Genomic DNA, 17,319 nt, shown 5'->3' with positions numbered 1-17,319 from the left:
TGTGTTTACAGCATGCATGAATACATCGGCTTGACTGTGGTAATTCCTGGTTTGTAAGCATGTCTTACTTGGCGTTGTTAAATTAGTTACTTTATACGATTAAAATAAATGTTTAATTTTAATTTACACACAATAATAAACTGAAAAATGAGCATTTTGTGAGCATACAAGCTGAAATTTCATTAGGCCACTTGCTAGGCCTATAAAAAATTGGTGCCGTGGTAAGCTTGCTAAGCGTCGGCAATTACCTCGGCATTGCCGAATGCCGACGCTAATTTCGAGGGCTGCAGTAGTCTCACTGATGTCAGCTAGTCATGGGCATCATTACAGGCAGGAAAATAAAATTAGATGTACTGTACAGTATTTAAGAACGCACATTTCACCAACAGTGGCTTCTTCCAATTTGGACCCCTATTTATTTGTGTGAAAATTCTACAGCATGGTAAATTAGCAGTCATCAATTTTTCTATTTCTATTTTAAAAGAAAAACTCAGTAAAATATTCATTGGATATCACTTTTGCAACAGTGGCCTCTCGTAATCTGCTCGTAGGTACACTTTGAACGTAGTTACAAACCACTACGAAGGTCATTATTATTTTAATTAGCTTTGCAATGATCGTAGGCTGGATCGTCGGGCTGATATACAATGCGTAAACAATATTGAAATATAGTTTACCAGCTTTCAACACGTGAGCAATGTTGCAATTTACTAACAATGTTAGAACTTTATTGTTTTGTTATTTCCTACCTTATTATTAGATCAATCATGTTATAAAACTGTGTTAAGTTCGCCAGCTAGGTAACCTAGTGGGCCTTCAGTATGTTCAAATTTCGATGTCATTTAGGCCTACGGCCTACATTTTCCCCAATAGTGGAGGAGAGCAGACAGTAATTATACTGGTTAACTTTCCAATTCGGAGAATTTTTAACTGATATTATTGTTCTGGTAGTAGGAATTTTCTTCTTATAAATAATAATACTGATGACGAATCATGTACAAATTATTACGATTTCTACAGATCACGTTTATTGTTTACCGTAATTTGAAGAAGAACCTGCAGAGTGATCCAATACTAATCACTACCTTGCCGAATTAAGGCTAGTCATGCTAGACCGCATTTTCTTTGTTTTTTACTCACTGTCGCTCACAGCTTTTCAACATTTGTCATGAGGTTAATTTTTAACACACTTTACTGTGTTCTGATTAGCGCGCACTCTGGCATCCGATGCTGGATTTTCGGGGTTGAAAAGATGAACTGACATTGCTAAGTTTTATTTTCCACTGGGTTTTCCATGTGACATTCAGTAATTTTAAACCAACGAACGAAATCTCCTTTATATTTATTATTTATCTTATTAAATCAAGACTACTAAATATTATTTGATGAACAATCTTTTCACAATGTGTGAATTGTCATTGAGGACATCATTTTTTGACATTTAAAAGAGGTAAAATAATTGTAAATAAAAAATAGGCTAGACCTAGGCTAGGCTAATTAATTAAAAAAATACTACAGCAGTACAAACAAGTTCCTATCGTGGACAGCGAGTGGAAGAGGAGACTCCCATTAAGTCAAGTGTACGTTTTTCTAATTGAAAAACAGCTCCATACTTTAAATTAATGGTCTAAACTCGTGCTTGTCATTCAGAAATTATCAAGCAATACATTGTTTATTCCAGTAAGCTACAGCAGTCTTTCTGCACATACAAATAAACATGCTTTTGCTTCATAGGTTCGCTTCGCGTAGCCTTGCTTAGATTGTTTATATCAGACTACGATGCATCTACGAAGCCCGCACGCAGGTAAAATTGCAATAGTTTGTGGCAGTACTATAAAAAAAGTAGCGATAAATGGCTACTTCACCATCTTGGTTTTAGGACGCCCTCTATATTTTCATAGTAATTAACGATAGGGTGTCGAATAATAACCCCAACCTTTGATCTGTGACCTAACCTCTCTTTTCTTATTTGCTACTGTAAGCCACGTGACAGCGGCCATGTTTCGATCTCAACGTTTATAGAATTAAATTTTCTTTCGAATAAATGTAAACTTGGGATAGTTTTTTCCACTCTAAGGTAATCAATTTTAGATGTAATAATATGACACCATATTCTTATTCTCCCTTGGGAATATATTTCATAAAAATGTGAATTCATAATTTGAAAAAAAGTTGTTTTTTGCGGACAGTTTTTGTTCGAGGGTCAGTGCTTCACACTGTTTACATCACAAAACGATATCATTTTACAAGCGACATAGAAATTGATAATTAAAAAATCGTTATTAAATCTGGGGGGGTCAGGAAATTGGGGGGGGGGGCGAAAACTGAAAATTGGGGGGGGGGGGGGTCGAAAACTGAAGTAGTCACAAATTAACATAGGCCTAGCTAGGGCCTAAGCTAAGACTAGCTAGGACCTAAATCCAAATCATATAAAATAAAATTAATTAGGGCCTAGATGATAGTAAAACCAAAATTTCATCATTATACATCAAACCGCATATGAAAACTTAGGGCCTAGGCTAAGGCCTGGTCTTGGCAATGTTTGAAGTAGGCCAATCGGCCATTCAGCAACCACACAGGCATTTACCACTACCAACACTGTTTGTTGTGACCACACACACCACACTTCAAGTTCAAATAGCCTATTTGCATATAGCGGATGCAGTAATCCCACATGAATTATGGAATCAAAACAATTTCTTTTTGACCACTCAACTTACCTAATGCAACTGGAGGCACAAACCATACCTTTGGAGGAGGGGTGCCTTTATTATGAACATGACAAAGAGCTTGATAAGCTGTATTTCGACCTTGTGTTTGTTGTTTTATCCAATTATGAGTGTGATGCGTGTCCAGGCTTCCTTTGAAATAAACAAGTAGCTTGATGTTGTGGCTTCTGCATGCTTTAGCAAGGTTATCAATGAACTGGAACATACTATTCCATTGACCACCACATACCCAATCTGTGAAGCTACCTCCATATAGCCTGTGCAAACAACTATCTGCATCCACGATCAAATTAAGGGGGTTTTGTCCGACAGGTGCACGTCCTCGGCGTGTATTCAGACGTTTCAAGGCAACCTGGCCCAAATCGACTCGCTCACATGCTTGCGGACAATTGCGTTCTACGTAGTCTAAAAATCCAGATATTCCCATGATGTTGCTTTGGACAAAAGCTCAGAAAATGCTAATAAATTTACTTGTAATAAGGGAAATTAAATTGCCTTCAAGGCAGGGAAAGGTCACAATTTAAAACAGGGGTCCTCACATCGTATCGTCTAACGGGCACATGTGCTCTTCAAAAACACAACATCGGTAGATTTTGCGCCTGCTCTATAATAGTGCATTCTGGGAAATTACCTAAAAACAAACGAGCATCGATTATATTCTATTGATGCTGCTCAGCCCGTTCACACGCCAAACAAAGGTCGAAGAGGTTTTTTTTTTACAAGGTAGCGGAAGCGAGGGAACTCCCAGGCACTATTCAAGGGGATGAGGGAAAATTCAAATAATAGTTATTATCATACCCAATGTCAATGTAGGCCCAGGTCTGCAACCACTGCCATAATTAACTAACACTTTATTATGACTTATGCTGTCCAAATTACGCACACGTGCGGATGTGGTTTTTACACTGTGTGAACAACTCGCCCTAACCGCTAATGGAGACATCTGATGAAGAGTTTTTATCTTATTTATTTATTTGTTCGGAACATACACTTTTAGATCAGTGGCACTCTTCCAAAGGGAGGTGAGTCCAAGAAAATAAAACAAAATATACAAAATCACTAAAACAAAACACAACTTAACTATGAGCAACAAGAATTAAAAATAAACCCCACCCATTTACCCCTTACTTAACTCCCCACCCAAAGCAACCAACGAGAAATTTTCATTTAAATTCCTTTCCCTTTAGAGCAAAAATAAACATAAACAAAGCAAAACCCTCCCCAACTAACCCACACAAGAACAAAACCAAATTTTCGTTTCCACCCTCCCACTTAACAACAGATTAGGCCTAAAAGCTGTCTCTTATACACATCTAGATGTGTATAAGAGACAGAGCTAAGACTAGCTAGGACCTAAATCCATATATATATATATATATATATATATATGTATGTATGTATATAAATATATATATATATATATATATATATATTTGTCAAAGGAATTTGCCACCATACCATAACCCAAGTACCTTGCTTATAGATCCCAAATCAATTGAAACAACAATGATCGGTAACATTTATACGAACTGACGGTTCATGAAATTGGTACAGAATTCCGGTAAGGATCAGAACGAAAATATGAACAAGTTAACATCTGTAAAAGTTGGGACGGTAACCCTCCAAAATGGGAATTGATATTTCGGGTTTGGGTGGGTTTTGTGGACGATTGGTTGCTTTCGGCCTATTGGATTAGATTAATATTAAAGTTTAATAATCCTTTGAGCTATTCAATCAATATTCCTAATCGAATGCCATATAATTCTTGTGAGCTACACATGGAAACATATTATTATGTTTCTACCAATGTTACTGTTGTATAAAGTGGTATAAATTAAAACTCAATATATGTTAACCGAAATGAGAGACTTTATCTCTTATCAAAATACAGAAAAATTAAGTAATACAAACTATAGAGGGCGGCAAACAGAATATAGTATTGTTGGAACTTTGGATTCGTACGATTGAACATAAAAATAGATTTCCATTTGCATTACATTACTCGCGTAAATGTTAACAAACATACATGTCTTGTTCATGACGTAAGCGTTGTTGTTCTCTGAAGCAATTAGTAGTAGAAATGTTGAATATTATTTCTGACTTCTAATGAAATCAATCATTAATCAAACTGAATCAATTTGAAATGGGGTACAGTAATAATAAAAAAAATACAGGACAATTATTATATTTGGATAATAGGTATTTATTTCAACACATGCATTATTATATAATATTTATGTTTTTTTTAAAGCAAATAATTTGGATAATCTGATCATCATGCATCAATACATATTATAACCACATGACTCCAAGAATCGGTAATAAATGGATGCGGTAAAACCAAAGACGTTATTGTTAAGTGCGGGGGCTGGATGTAGAGCACACAATGTAGGGCACAGCAGAAAATATCTCAATGTTTTGAATGCTGATATAATCTGCCTAAATGTCATCCCACAATTAATCTATGGATGTTCAAACGTCACAATACACAGTCGTTGACAGATACATAATTCAATTCATTCCTCTTGAAATGGCAAGTAGTGTGATAGCATTATCAATTATTTTATTCTCTGTAGACAGAATTTCTACAGATTGCTTACGTTGCCATAGACTACAATATATAACTGTTCTATTGGGAGAATTAAAATATCTGTAGAATGATATTTATTATCATTCTTGTGATATAGTTATAAAATGATATTATAATTACTGTAAAATTATATGAAAGATTATATAAACTATAGATTATATAGTTGTCATAGATTACAGCACATGGCTATTGAGTGTCTTGTTTATTTCGCTTGCTTCTTCGGATGTTTTCCATATCCTCTCTTGGGTTTTCATTAACATCTTTTCGCTTAATTCCAGACCGTCGTGAGACTTTTGCTTGGAAGACAGGGCTATAAAGTAAAAATACAAAAGAATATCTAATGGAGTACAGTGGTGGATTTGGAGGAAGGGAAATAAATATGGAGAAAAAATAAAATTATATTTAGTCAGAGAGTGCCATTTCTGGCAATATAGAGTTGCCATAATCATAATTTTTCTTACCCCAGCCTCAACCATGGTGGGGATGACGTGGCTAGACCCTCCATCTGTGAAAGTCCCCCTTGGCCACCCTCTATTTCAAAATCCTAGATCCACCACCTGGAGAGGAGCTTAAGTTGGTGGTCAAGACACTTGCCTTCCAATAAATGGCAAAACAGCTAGATATGATTTTATTTATCTTTAAATTCTCACAAGTAAACAAATACAGAAATTAAATGAGTTATAAAACAACAATTATAGAGAATTTCAGGATAACCTTTTAAGCATTTCTGCTTCTTTCTGTAGGGGGTCTGCCAGCAGGGCCAACGGAAACTCCAAAATGTATATAAAAACAAATTACCTCTCAGGTACATAGTATTCTCCCTGTGGTGTGCTTGGCATGGAATCGAGTTGTGTTTTACTTTGGGCTGCATCAGTTTCGTTTTGTGAAACATCACTAAGTGACTCCCATAGCAACACTTTACGGTCAGCCTCATGCACATCTTGCAAAGTAATAAGAAAGTATAACTGCACAAAATATTTGTTGGAATGTTAGTGTCACTAAAATCGAAGTTAAAAAGACCTGATAACAGGGGTGGCGCCAGGATTTGCACGACAGGTGTCTTAAACGAGAGCAATGCGGGTGTGGTCGGGCGTCGCTCAAAATATCTTGAAAGTGGGGCTCCAAAGCTTTTGAAAATTTAGAGGTTTTAAAGGTTTATTTAATAGATTTTAGAGCCTATTAACTTGTTTAAAAAATATATTTTTCTCCCCAACAAATTGTGGTTTTTTTTCTCCCCGTCGGGTGGACTGTTCCCCCTCCTATTGTTGCCACGCCAACTTGAGAATATATTATTGTACACTATATGTATGTATGTATGTATATGGATATGTACATTATACAGACCTGAGAATATATTATTGTGCTGTATATGTATATGTAATATGGATATACATTATATTGTACCAGTGGTGTAACAAAGAGGTCTGGGCTCCTGGCTAAGACTCCTTCAGGCCCTCCACCCTTGGGCTGGGTCTGGGTAGACCGCCCAATGAACTACAATTTTTATGTCTATGTATGTACACTATTATGATGATATTTAAACATGTTGTGCTCTTTAAAATGCCTCGCTCAATAAAATGTTATTAATGAATACCGTAAAACCTCGAATTGAAGCTCTGTTTTTTTTTTGTTTTTTTTGGCGAATGTTGGATGGGCTACTTTTCAGGCTACTTTTGCAAAGTAAAGATGGGGGCTTCTTTTCAAAATGAATGCAGTAAATTTTGTGAATTTGTACTATGAAACAATAAATAAGGCCACTGTAACATCTATCTGTATCATGGAGTGTATTTAACTGGCATTAAATCACCAAAATTACTGTATAAACCAAGCTTGTTTACAATTTATTTTGTTTTTTGAAATTCATGTACAGTGTATGTACTGTGCTATCTCAAAAAGAAGTCTATGCTATCTTGATTTCGAGGCTAATTTTGGGACTTCAATTCAATTGGGCTTCAATTCAAGGTTTTACAGTATCACAGCCAAGGAGAGCCAATAGCTGTTATGCCACTGTATTGTACATTATACAATTATCAATCAAATTAATAATGACTATTGAAAATGCATATAAAAGACAATAACAACAATAGAACCTACATCATATCCTCACCTTTTAAAGTTCCTAAATAATTCCTAGCATTTTCTGTTGATGGTGAAACATTCAGTTTTGGGAAGACTATACCTCTGTCTGAAGCTTGAGGATCACTTACAGGCCAACTCCGCACAAAGTCCGACCTTACCATTTGAGATGAATCTTGAGTCTCTACTAATTCTGTCCTTAATATATGAGATGAATCTGGTGTGCTTGAGCTTAAACTCTGAGATGTGTCTTCAGTACTTGAGCTCAAGGTCTGAGACGAGTCTTGAGTTCTTGATAATTCTGACCCTAAAGTCTGAGACGTGTCTTGACTGCTTGAGCTTAAAGTTTGAGATAAGTCCTGAGTTCTTACTAACTTGTCTTGACCTTCTGTCTGTTGATTTTCTCCTTCTTTCAGGGACCCAATAGATGAAGATGCAGATGTGCTGTCCGTAGAGGGCGCTTTTGATTTACTGGCTTTAGACTTCATTTCAAGTTGTCGTTTCCTTGTTTCCTCGATCATTTTCTGAAACTGACTTTTATGGGATACCACTGGAAAAAAAGATAGTGAAAAAAGTTTCCATAAACAGGGGAATGCTAAAACAAATGTTAAGTACAAGTATGTGATGTAAAAAAAAAAATGTATATATACAGTATATATATATATATATATACAGTATATATAAAAACTTACAGTACTTCTTCCTTGATTCGTCAAACTCTTCATCAGTTTTCCCTTTTTCAACAACAAGCCTCTATAACATGGACAAATTAATGTTAATGAATTCTATTCACCATCTGTACATTTCATAAATGCATTGAGGATGATGCTAATGCACTAGGAAGATACTAATGTACTAGGAAGATATTAATGCACTAGGAAGATGCTAATGCACTAGGAAGATATTAATGCACTAGGAAGATGCTAATGCACTAGGAAGATGCTAATGCACTAGGAATACACTAGGAAGATGCTAATGCACTAGGAAGATATTAATGCACTAGGAAGATGCTTATGCACTAGGAAGATGCTAATGTACTAGGAAGATGCTAATGCACTAGGAAGATGCTAATGCATAAGGAAGATGCTTATGCATGAGGAAGATGCTAATGCACTAGGAAGATGCTAATGCACTAGGAAGATGCTAATGCACTAGGAAGATGCTAATGCACTAGGAAGATGCTAATGCACTAGGAAGATGCTAATGCACCAGGAAGATGCTAATGCACTAGGAAGATGCTAATGCACTAGGAAGATGCTAATACACTAGGAAGATGCTAATGTACTAGGAAGATGTTAATGCACTAGGAAGATGCTTATGCAATAGGAATACACTAATGCACTAGGAAGATGCTAATGCACTAGGAATACACTAATGCACTAGAAAGATGTTAATACACTAGGAAAATGCTAATACACTGGGAAGATACTACAGTAATACACTAGAGAGATACAACTATACTGGGAAGATGCTAATGCACTAGAAGGATGCTTAATCATGAGAAAGATGTTACTGCACTAGGAAGAAGCAAATGCACTGAAAAGATGCTTATGCATGAGGAAGATACTAACGCACTAGGAAGATACTAATGCACTAAGAAGATGCTAATGCACTAGGAAATTGCTAATGCACTATAAAGAACTCACATCTTTGACTGTGTCACTTGAATGTTTCATTTTTATCTTCTCAATGTTCTCAAATTCCTTTGAAATTGCTTCCACTAGTAATGAAAACATATACTAGTTTATATTATTATGAACAAAAAATTTATAGAATTTCCTTAATTCAATCTTCTATCAAAACAAGTTCATACATGTATTTGGACCATCCAAAAATGATTGATTGATCGGTTGGTTATAGATTGTTTGCAAAGAGTTATTTTTATATGGTACATGAATAAATCAATTACAAATATGTATGTCAAAATACAACTTTGAATCACATAATATTAAATTATAAAATAGAAATCTGTATTAAATTTTACCTGACTTAGGATTGTCACTGTCACAGTATGAATTGTACAGTAACGAAAAATCTTTTAGACGCTTAATTAAAACCTGAGAAAAGAAAGACAATAGAAACATCTTTGATAGTCATGAAGCCATGTACTACAATCAACACATTATCATAATCATAATCATTATCACCAACAATAATATTAACATCAGCATCACTACTACTGCCATTCATGTTCTAATTCTATCCATTATCCTTAAACATTACATCATATCAACTTAATCATCATACATAATATCCACACCACTAGCACCATCACAACTACCATTAACACAACCATCAGCACTTGTATGCAAATCAACGATGTTACATGTTAAAGGTCATACGCTACAACTACCTTTGCCAATCATTGTCATAAATCATCAACACCACAAAAACTCCAACCACTGCACACACCACCTTCTCTTTTCATACATGGTAGATAGTACTATACAGGGGCGGATTGGGGTGGGGTTGAGAGCACACAAAATGCCTCAGATGTCATTTTTGGGCATCTGGAAAACAAAAATTTTGCGGTAGTGTTGCTTTCAAATATTTCTGGATCCATCCCTGCTGTAATTAACTGACAAGATGATAATGTGTATGTAGTCTTGCACACTGCCTTACTTGTCTTGTTCCTTGGTGTGACACATTGTATTCTTTTAGTTTTTTCCGCAGGTCTTTGTCTGACATCAGGTTGCAAACAAACTTTAACAGAGGGCGCCGTTTTGTTCTGTTTAAGGAGTGCAGATGTAAAGAGAAATATAGCATAAATATAATTTTCAGCCTTAAGTGCAAGGAGAAAAAAATAGATTAGAAAGAGTGAAAAGAATTTTTAAAATAAGTAACCCTTTACCTAGAGTGGCTTCTCAGGGCTTAAAAAAAAAACAACAACAACAATTAATAGGTTAATGCATGCAATATTAACCAAATAGAATCTGCTAAAAGATAAAAATTTTTATACAAAATAATCATATTTTGAAACCAGATCAAAACATGGGCAATATTACCCACAGGATCAACAAATCAACTGACTCTTCCAAAAGGAGTTGAAGAATTCCTGCAGCTAAGTCACAAGGAAAACAGCTAGAGAACTGAACTCTTGGAAGCCCCCATAGTTACTAGTACGAGGTCTTAAACCCAAATGTCACATGACATCAAAGTAAACTTCACCTTAGTGCATCCTTTTTCTCTTGGCTGGCCAGACATTTATCAAGATGTGTGTTTATGAATCGTTCAAGAACACTAACACCACAAATAGGGCAAGATGCTGAAACAGAAAACAAATAATATTCAAACTGATTCAGGGAATAGGGCTTGATGTTGATCTCAATCATAATATTACCAAAAATAATATAATATAATTCATGTAAATAACCATAATAAGAATAAGTACCGGGTAATGATTTTTTTTCAAAAGGATGTTAACCCAAGACCATAAGGATGTCAATCAACTATACAGTATACAATAAAAAAAAATTATCCAATACTGACCACTTTGCTAGAGTCCAGGAGGAAAAAACGTCTAATGTTAGAATTTCAGTTAATCTGTGACAACTGCACCATCGCAAATTTGTCATATGAGCAAATATGATAAAGAAACCTAAGTGACAAATTTGAGTGATTGATTTCCCCATTATATTGGTATGATATCACGTAACACTCAGGTATATTGAGAAATGTATTTGACACAAAAAATGTATAGTGTGGACCGAGTTTAATCTAAATTCTGATTACCTCTAGTTGGATTATTGTTGAACGTTGAGGGCGGTGAAGGTATTAATAAAATAGGAGGATCCCCATCTCCAACTTGCTGTTGTCTTGACACGACGGGAGTGGGACATACAACCTCATCCTCCTCATCTTCTTCAGTAGATGAGGCTGAGGGCTTGAAATGAGCTCGTAGATTTCTCCTCTTGGGGGTCTGGTTAGAACGGATTCGAGGACTCTTACTACAAGGTTCAAAATCAGGATCATCGATGTCCGAAGAGCTTTTTGATGCAGAAGGTGAACGTTTGGAGAGGGAAACTTTTGTGGACTTATTCTTCGAGTGAGAGTCTGTTGCTAATGATGCCTTTGAACTCTGTAGGAAAAGTATGAAACACTTTAAATAAATTTGTTAAATATATGCAAAAAGTATAAGTATTATTGGCATGCAATGGATATGGCTGTGCACTGTCTAAGTTGCCTCCACAACTTTCTATCTCAAAATCAGGTTTCTTGTGTTGCTAAAGGTGTTTGTTTAAGCGCTGTGAGACCCTGCATATGCCTTGTGTATCTTGATTATAACACCAGTGTAAGGATGTGTGAACTTTATATAAACGTTCATACAGAGGTGAAGTGCAGTGAGGCCCTGCAGGTGTCCTTGTGCATCTTGTTTATAACACCAGGATAAAGAGGACTATGCTAGGCTAGGCTGGGTGTCGAAGGGAAGCTGTAACTCCCTGGCCATCTCGTGGATGCGATCGTTGTAAAGGATCGTCATGGTCAGCGTGATATATAAATGTTCATATTATTAATATTTATTTATCATTGGCTGTAAACTTTTCACAAGAAGTCTAATTATTGGTGTTTTTTCTTTTATTATTATTATTATTACTACTGCTGCCTCCACCACCAACATTACTAATCATTAGATTTAATTACCTGAATCTGCTCTGATTTGGAAATTGCAGATGATGATCTGTAGCAAACACTACCACTGCCTGTCGATGTTGTAGTCGTCATCCCCACAGACTTCTGATTTTCACTATTTTTACACAATTGTAATATGTGAGGTCTGTTGAAGCACATACGACAATTAGTAATTCATACCAAAAGCAATAATTAAATTTACTTACATAAAAATATTACTAATGAATTTTACAGAACCATTGAAAAAAAATGTTAAATAATAGTAATGTAAGTAATAGTTAAAACATTTTATAATAATGCTCTGGTTACTGACCGAACAATACGGAAGTTCTTCACAACATCATCTAGAACTCTGTTGTTCTTTAGATTTGTCTCCAAGAATGATATACTACAGGTTGGGCACTGGTTCTTGTATGCCATGTAAGTACGTATACATAGAGAACAAACTGCAAAAGAAACAAATGTTGAACATAAAGCAATTTATGACATTGGATTCTGAACATAAAATCAAAACATACGCATTGTTTAATTTTCAAAAACAAGATTGGTTGAGTTGTTTCCTTTACTGGCCTAAAGTTGAATTATAGATTAAACATGTATGCAGTATGCATTAAAAGCTACATTAAAGCTGCTTACAATTGTGAGAACATTCTGGAATCATCATTGCAGTTTTCAGGAATTCGTAACAAATAGGACAGCGAAGAAGGTTATCAATTGTCTGTGGAAGAAAAATTTGTAGAGTTAATATTTAGGTTTAGACACTATCATAAAAAATATTACAGTAGTAGATTTCATATCATTTCTTTTGAAAACGATACAGTTTTGTAAAGTTGCTTTTGCTATGTGTTTGCCTGAACGCTGGAGTGGGGTTTCTTGAACTGAAATTTTCAGCTTTGTGTACGTCAGTGTGTACTTGGATTCTAAATAAAAAAATTTCTTGTTTTACATTAGTTAACTTATTTTTATTAATTGTATATTTGGTTACTTTTATTAACTGAACCACTTTAGAAACCAGTGAGTTACTGTACATTTTGTATTTAAAGTATATTTCAGAATAAAGAAAGAATAAATAAATACACTTAGCTTATATAATACAACTTATATTTTTGTGGCCTTTATGTCAGAGAGGAATCAAAAGCTGATCTTTGCTAGTGTTCTAATTCGCTAGGCCGGCCCTAGGCCACTTTCCACAATCAGGGCAGTAGGCCCCAAGCCAAATTTACTTCATCTTTCGGAGAGGACATCTGTTGTTGGTCCTGTGCTGTTTGGTTTGTTGTACTTACTAACTTACTTGGCTCTCCTCTTCTGTGCACAAAAACCTCAGTACTGATGATGTATACTATTTGTCAAAGAGTAAGGGAAGGGTATTACCTACCTGTGTAACCCATGGTCAACAGACCTACCACTAGCATGACATGTGTGCCAACTGAAAGGTCTAACTTTTCATAGCTAGCTAGTGGCCTAGGCCTCAACTTACTGTAAAGCTCGCTATCTAGGCCTAGGCAGAAAGAGGGATTGAGTGGCATTGCACTGCAACCACGACCACACCATTACCTCTGGCCTAGGCCTAACTTGTTCATTACCAAACAAAGAATAGCAATATTTTGTGTTTATTGCATGTAATTCATCAATGCTTAAAATTACCCTAAGTTCTGTCATAGTGGATGGCCAATCCGATGGATCATTAACCGTCGAATTCTCCATTAACGATTCTTGTCAAAATATTTTTAGTAATCAACCCAAACCTCAAACTTGGCGGTGGATGAAAGATGTGAGTAAAATATGGAACGAAATATAAATACCGGTGTAAGGCGATATAATGTATTCGGGGTCATTTAAAAAAAATCCTTATTTTACTTAATGCCATTGGGGTTTCAACGCTATTTTCATTGTAAAGATTGGTAGTTTCGCAACTTCGGCCAAAAAATGGAAGAATACGCACGTGAACCTTGGTAAGATAGTCGATAAAAACATACATTTATTTTGTTTTTAAAGTCATAACTTTGTTAAACTGTATACGATCGTTAGGCCTAGGGCCTATATGTTTAAAATTTACTAGTCAATATCCTAGAAAGATACGTTAGCCTCTAGGCCAAGGCTAGCGAGAGGCCCAACAAGTCAAGGAGGCCTAGCCTAGGCCATTAGGCTAATCTGTCCTAGAGTCTTCTTAGTAGGCCTCCTTCTTATCTGCCCTTTCAACAGGCCTACCATCAAGCTGGTATTTTTACCCAACAGGAAATCAAACATAGCAGTAGGGCCTAGGCCTAGATAAATTTATATTTACGCCGTGGTTATTGATCCGACACTGGAACCCAACTTCCCAGCGTTAGAAGTCCGACTCTGTCTGAAAAAAATGACAAACTTGAGCCATAATTGTTTCGTTATTTATTAGAACATTGTCAAGAATCATGAAATTCCAATGTTACAAATGGCAAAATAAATCAAACTTGAACTTGAAGAATGAACTATTGCGTATTTCGTGACGTGCGAACCAAATATTTTGGTCGAAGTAGGGTTTCAATCGGCAACGGTGCACAATTTGAAATGAACTGTATAAAAAAATTTTGTGAATATTTAATATTCATTTGATATAATTATTTCAAAGAAAATCAGTGGACCTTTTGGCTAAAAAAGTATTTTTATTCCTTTTTTCTATCTAGTCCATGGAGGATAGTAGATGACTGTGGTGGTGCTTTTTCCATGGGTGTCATTGGCGGTGGAGTTGTACATTCATTCTTAGGAGCACGAAATGCACCAGCAGTAAGTCCAAAAAGATAAGAGTTCAATTCATATTGTCTCATAACATTTAATTTATAACAGAAAAATTGTTTGTTAGTCTTTTCCTTCTAATTCTAAGTCTGATTGAAATAATTTTTTACAGGGTTTCAGGTACAGGTTGGTAGGAAGTTTTATGGCAATAAAACACAAAGCACCCATTGTTGGAGGTAAGTTTTTGGGATATTGTTTTGGTTTTTATTCCAGATTATTGTAATGATAGCAATGCGATATTGTTAAGGGATGGATTTTGAAAGGATTCTTAAAAACTATTAAAAATAAATGAATCTCAAGTCAAATATTGTAAAATTCACGTAAACGAAAAAGGCAACATTGAGGAGTGACAATAGACAACATGCCACACTGTAAAGTATTTTTTTGCACGGAAGATATCTCGAAAACCAACTCAAAGGAAAATAGGTGTGTGGAAGCGTAATTACTGCTTATACATTAATTGTATATATTGAGAGATTTGGAAAAATTGCCTGGAAATTGGCCCTTATTTTCCAAAATGCGCACACAGAATTCTAGGCTTAATTATTTGCACTAGTGTGATATATTCCCTGCACAAGCCTTACCGTATTTTAGAGTCTGAGAAATATTATTAAGAATGGTATTTCTACTTACTATTCAATACTTAAAAATTGTATATAAAATTGTAAATAATTCCAATCCAATTCTCTCTCCAATCCATTTTTTATAACATTTTTTAAACAATTTTAGAGCTTAACCTTTACCACGTTCACATACCATTTACTCCCTCTATATCTCTAAGTCTTGAAATTTGTATTAGTTCATGAAATATTTAAATTTGTTTAGGCCTAATCAATTGTAGCTTAAGGATTTATTTTTTGTTTTTAGATTGGATTCTTCTGATTGTGATTCATACCTTCATAATGTAATTGTACTGTGTTTTCATATTTGATTGTTCAACTTCAATTTTTATGATAAAAATTGCAATAAAGTTTCTTGTATCATATGTAATAAATCTGATATTAGTTTCACAGTCGTGTGTGGGATTTAAGAGTGAATAAATCTTTTATATTGTATTTTTTTTTTTAGGTGGAGCAGTAGCCATGACAGGTTCAGCAATCATTGGTAAGCCTGCAGTATTCAACATTGTTTGAATTATCATATTTAACAGTTTAATTGAAACTTCAATGCCACCCTAAATCATTGTCATATAGTAATATTATTGTTTTTATTAATATTAATGCTATTCTTTTTGTCACTGTCATCAATATTATGTTACAATTCTTGTTATAAATTTTAGGTGGAGTCCTATTGGCTATGATTGAAGGAATTGGAATTTTAATGACACGATTCTCTGCCGAACAGTTTAGACCAAGTGAGTTCATTGCATTTGATAAAAATTAAAAGTTGTAGAACCATGAACTCTTACGGCGAGACTCTTTTTATACCTTGTTTTGCAAACTTATTTTTTTTAACATCGTCAGAGGAAGGCAGAAACAAAATAAGAAACAATTTTTTTTTTTCTGATTTAGTTATGATGATGATGATGAGGGATGAGGAAATTAAATTAAAATGTTATTTTTGCTAATTGCAAAAAATAAAATTTTATTTTTATTCAGAATCACCATTATTGGCAAGCGGCAGGTTCACTAAACAAGGTATAAAAAATGTCTTGCCTTATGTTGCCATCAGTAATGCCTGCTTTAAATATTTGCCTCCATAAACTTTTGATGTCTAACATCATATCAAGCAAATTGGTGCCATGACTGCCAGATGGAGGAGAAAGTAAAAATAAAATTTTATTGGTGAATGTACAGTTTAGTAATATAATTGTTAAATGCTTTAATTTTATATAATTAGGAAGAAATATACGTATCTTATTTTTTGAGATTTCAAGGCAGCGGCTGGCGTAATAAAAATAAAGAAAAACTTTAATTTTTTTCTGAAACTTCCACTTTCTGTGGCGATGGGTGCACTAATTGGCCAAATATAAAATTTTAATTTAATTCCAAATCATCATTATTGGCAGGCGGGTTTACTAAACAAGGTATAAAAAGTCTTGTCTAAAGATTAATGAATAAGTTGATAAAAGTTGTATGCTACCCTCTTGTGGTGAATACATATTTACTAGTAAAATCTATATTATTTAATTTACAGCTAATCCACAGATGGAAGACCCTTCACTTGCCAATCAACAAACACCATTATCCCAATTTCAATAACAAATCATCGTAGCTACCAAATCGCATATAAATTATATCAGGGAGAATTTATAATTTGAACCTTCTACAAGGAAAAAAGAGCTCTTGTTATCCCAAGGTGTACTCCCCATCAGTAATCCTGCATCGGGATGTACGTGCAGATAGTCATTCCTATGGGACCTACCAACTGATTGAAAGGACAGATTCTGGCATTGAATGGAATTATCCACTGAAATGTTAAGATTGAGCGTCAAACTACATAGTGACCGTTGCAATAACTGTATGTATGTGCCTCTTAAGGAAGATCAAGTTTCAATGAAAACCTTGACTTCACTAAGCAACGTGG

General features: G+C 34.9%; 3 protein-coding genes across 4 annotated transcripts in view; 1 reads left to right on the top strand and 2 right to left on the bottom strand.

Moving 5' to 3' along the window:
• The window catches only part of LOC117107880 (constitutive coactivator of PPAR-gamma-like protein 1), a 28,306-nt gene extending 24,985 nt beyond the window's left edge, over positions 1-3,321 (bottom strand). For both annotated transcript variants that reach the window (XM_033249702.1, XM_033249703.1), the window contains exon 1: positions 2,721-3,321. In XM_033249702.1, coding sequence (XP_033105593.1) covers positions 2,721-3,156 — 436 coding nt within the window. In that variant the 5' untranslated portion in view covers positions 3,157-3,321. The remainder of the gene's footprint in view (positions 1-2,720) is intronic.
• Positions 3,322-4,906: 1,585 nt separating this feature from the next.
• LOC117107849 (E3 ubiquitin-protein ligase RAD18-like) lies at positions 4,907-13,798 on the bottom strand. The gene is made up of 13 exons (XM_033249646.1): positions 13,669-13,798; positions 12,661-12,742; positions 12,338-12,470; positions 12,037-12,169; positions 11,128-11,473; positions 10,564-10,660; positions 10,018-10,123; positions 9,380-9,452; positions 9,042-9,115; positions 8,088-8,148; positions 7,427-7,945; positions 6,118-6,259; positions 4,907-5,629 (listed from the first exon to the last, which is right to left on the bottom strand). The coding sequence occupies exons 1-13, from the start codon at positions 13,726-13,728 to the stop codon at positions 5,506-5,508; spliced, it is 1,950 nt and encodes a 649-aa protein (XP_033105537.1). The 5' UTR covers positions 13,729-13,798; the 3' UTR covers positions 4,907-5,505.
• Positions 13,799-13,817: 19 nt separating this feature from the next.
• Positions 13,818-17,065, top strand: LOC117107866 (mitochondrial import inner membrane translocase subunit Tim17-B-like). The gene is made up of 6 exons (XM_033249675.1): positions 13,818-13,976; positions 14,685-14,784; positions 14,906-14,993; positions 15,862-15,897; positions 16,073-16,147; positions 16,930-17,065. The coding sequence occupies exons 1-6, from the start codon at positions 13,951-13,953 to the stop codon at positions 16,992-16,994; spliced, it is 390 nt and encodes a 129-aa protein (XP_033105566.1). The 5' UTR covers positions 13,818-13,950; the 3' UTR covers positions 16,995-17,065.
• The last annotated feature ends 254 nt before the right edge of the window (positions 17,066-17,319 follow it).

The sequence above is a fragment of the Anneissia japonica genome, unplaced genomic scaffold, assembly GCF_011630105.1.
Source record: "Anneissia japonica isolate Jap-2015-1 unplaced genomic scaffold, ASM1163010v1 scaffold288060_len1141017_cov207, whole genome shotgun sequence".
In the NCBI taxonomy this organism is placed as follows: domain Eukaryota; kingdom Metazoa; phylum Echinodermata; class Crinoidea; order Comatulida; family Comatulidae; genus Anneissia; species Anneissia japonica.
Note: the sequence above shows the minus strand (reverse complement) of the source record. Positions and strands in the feature narration are given on the sequence as shown.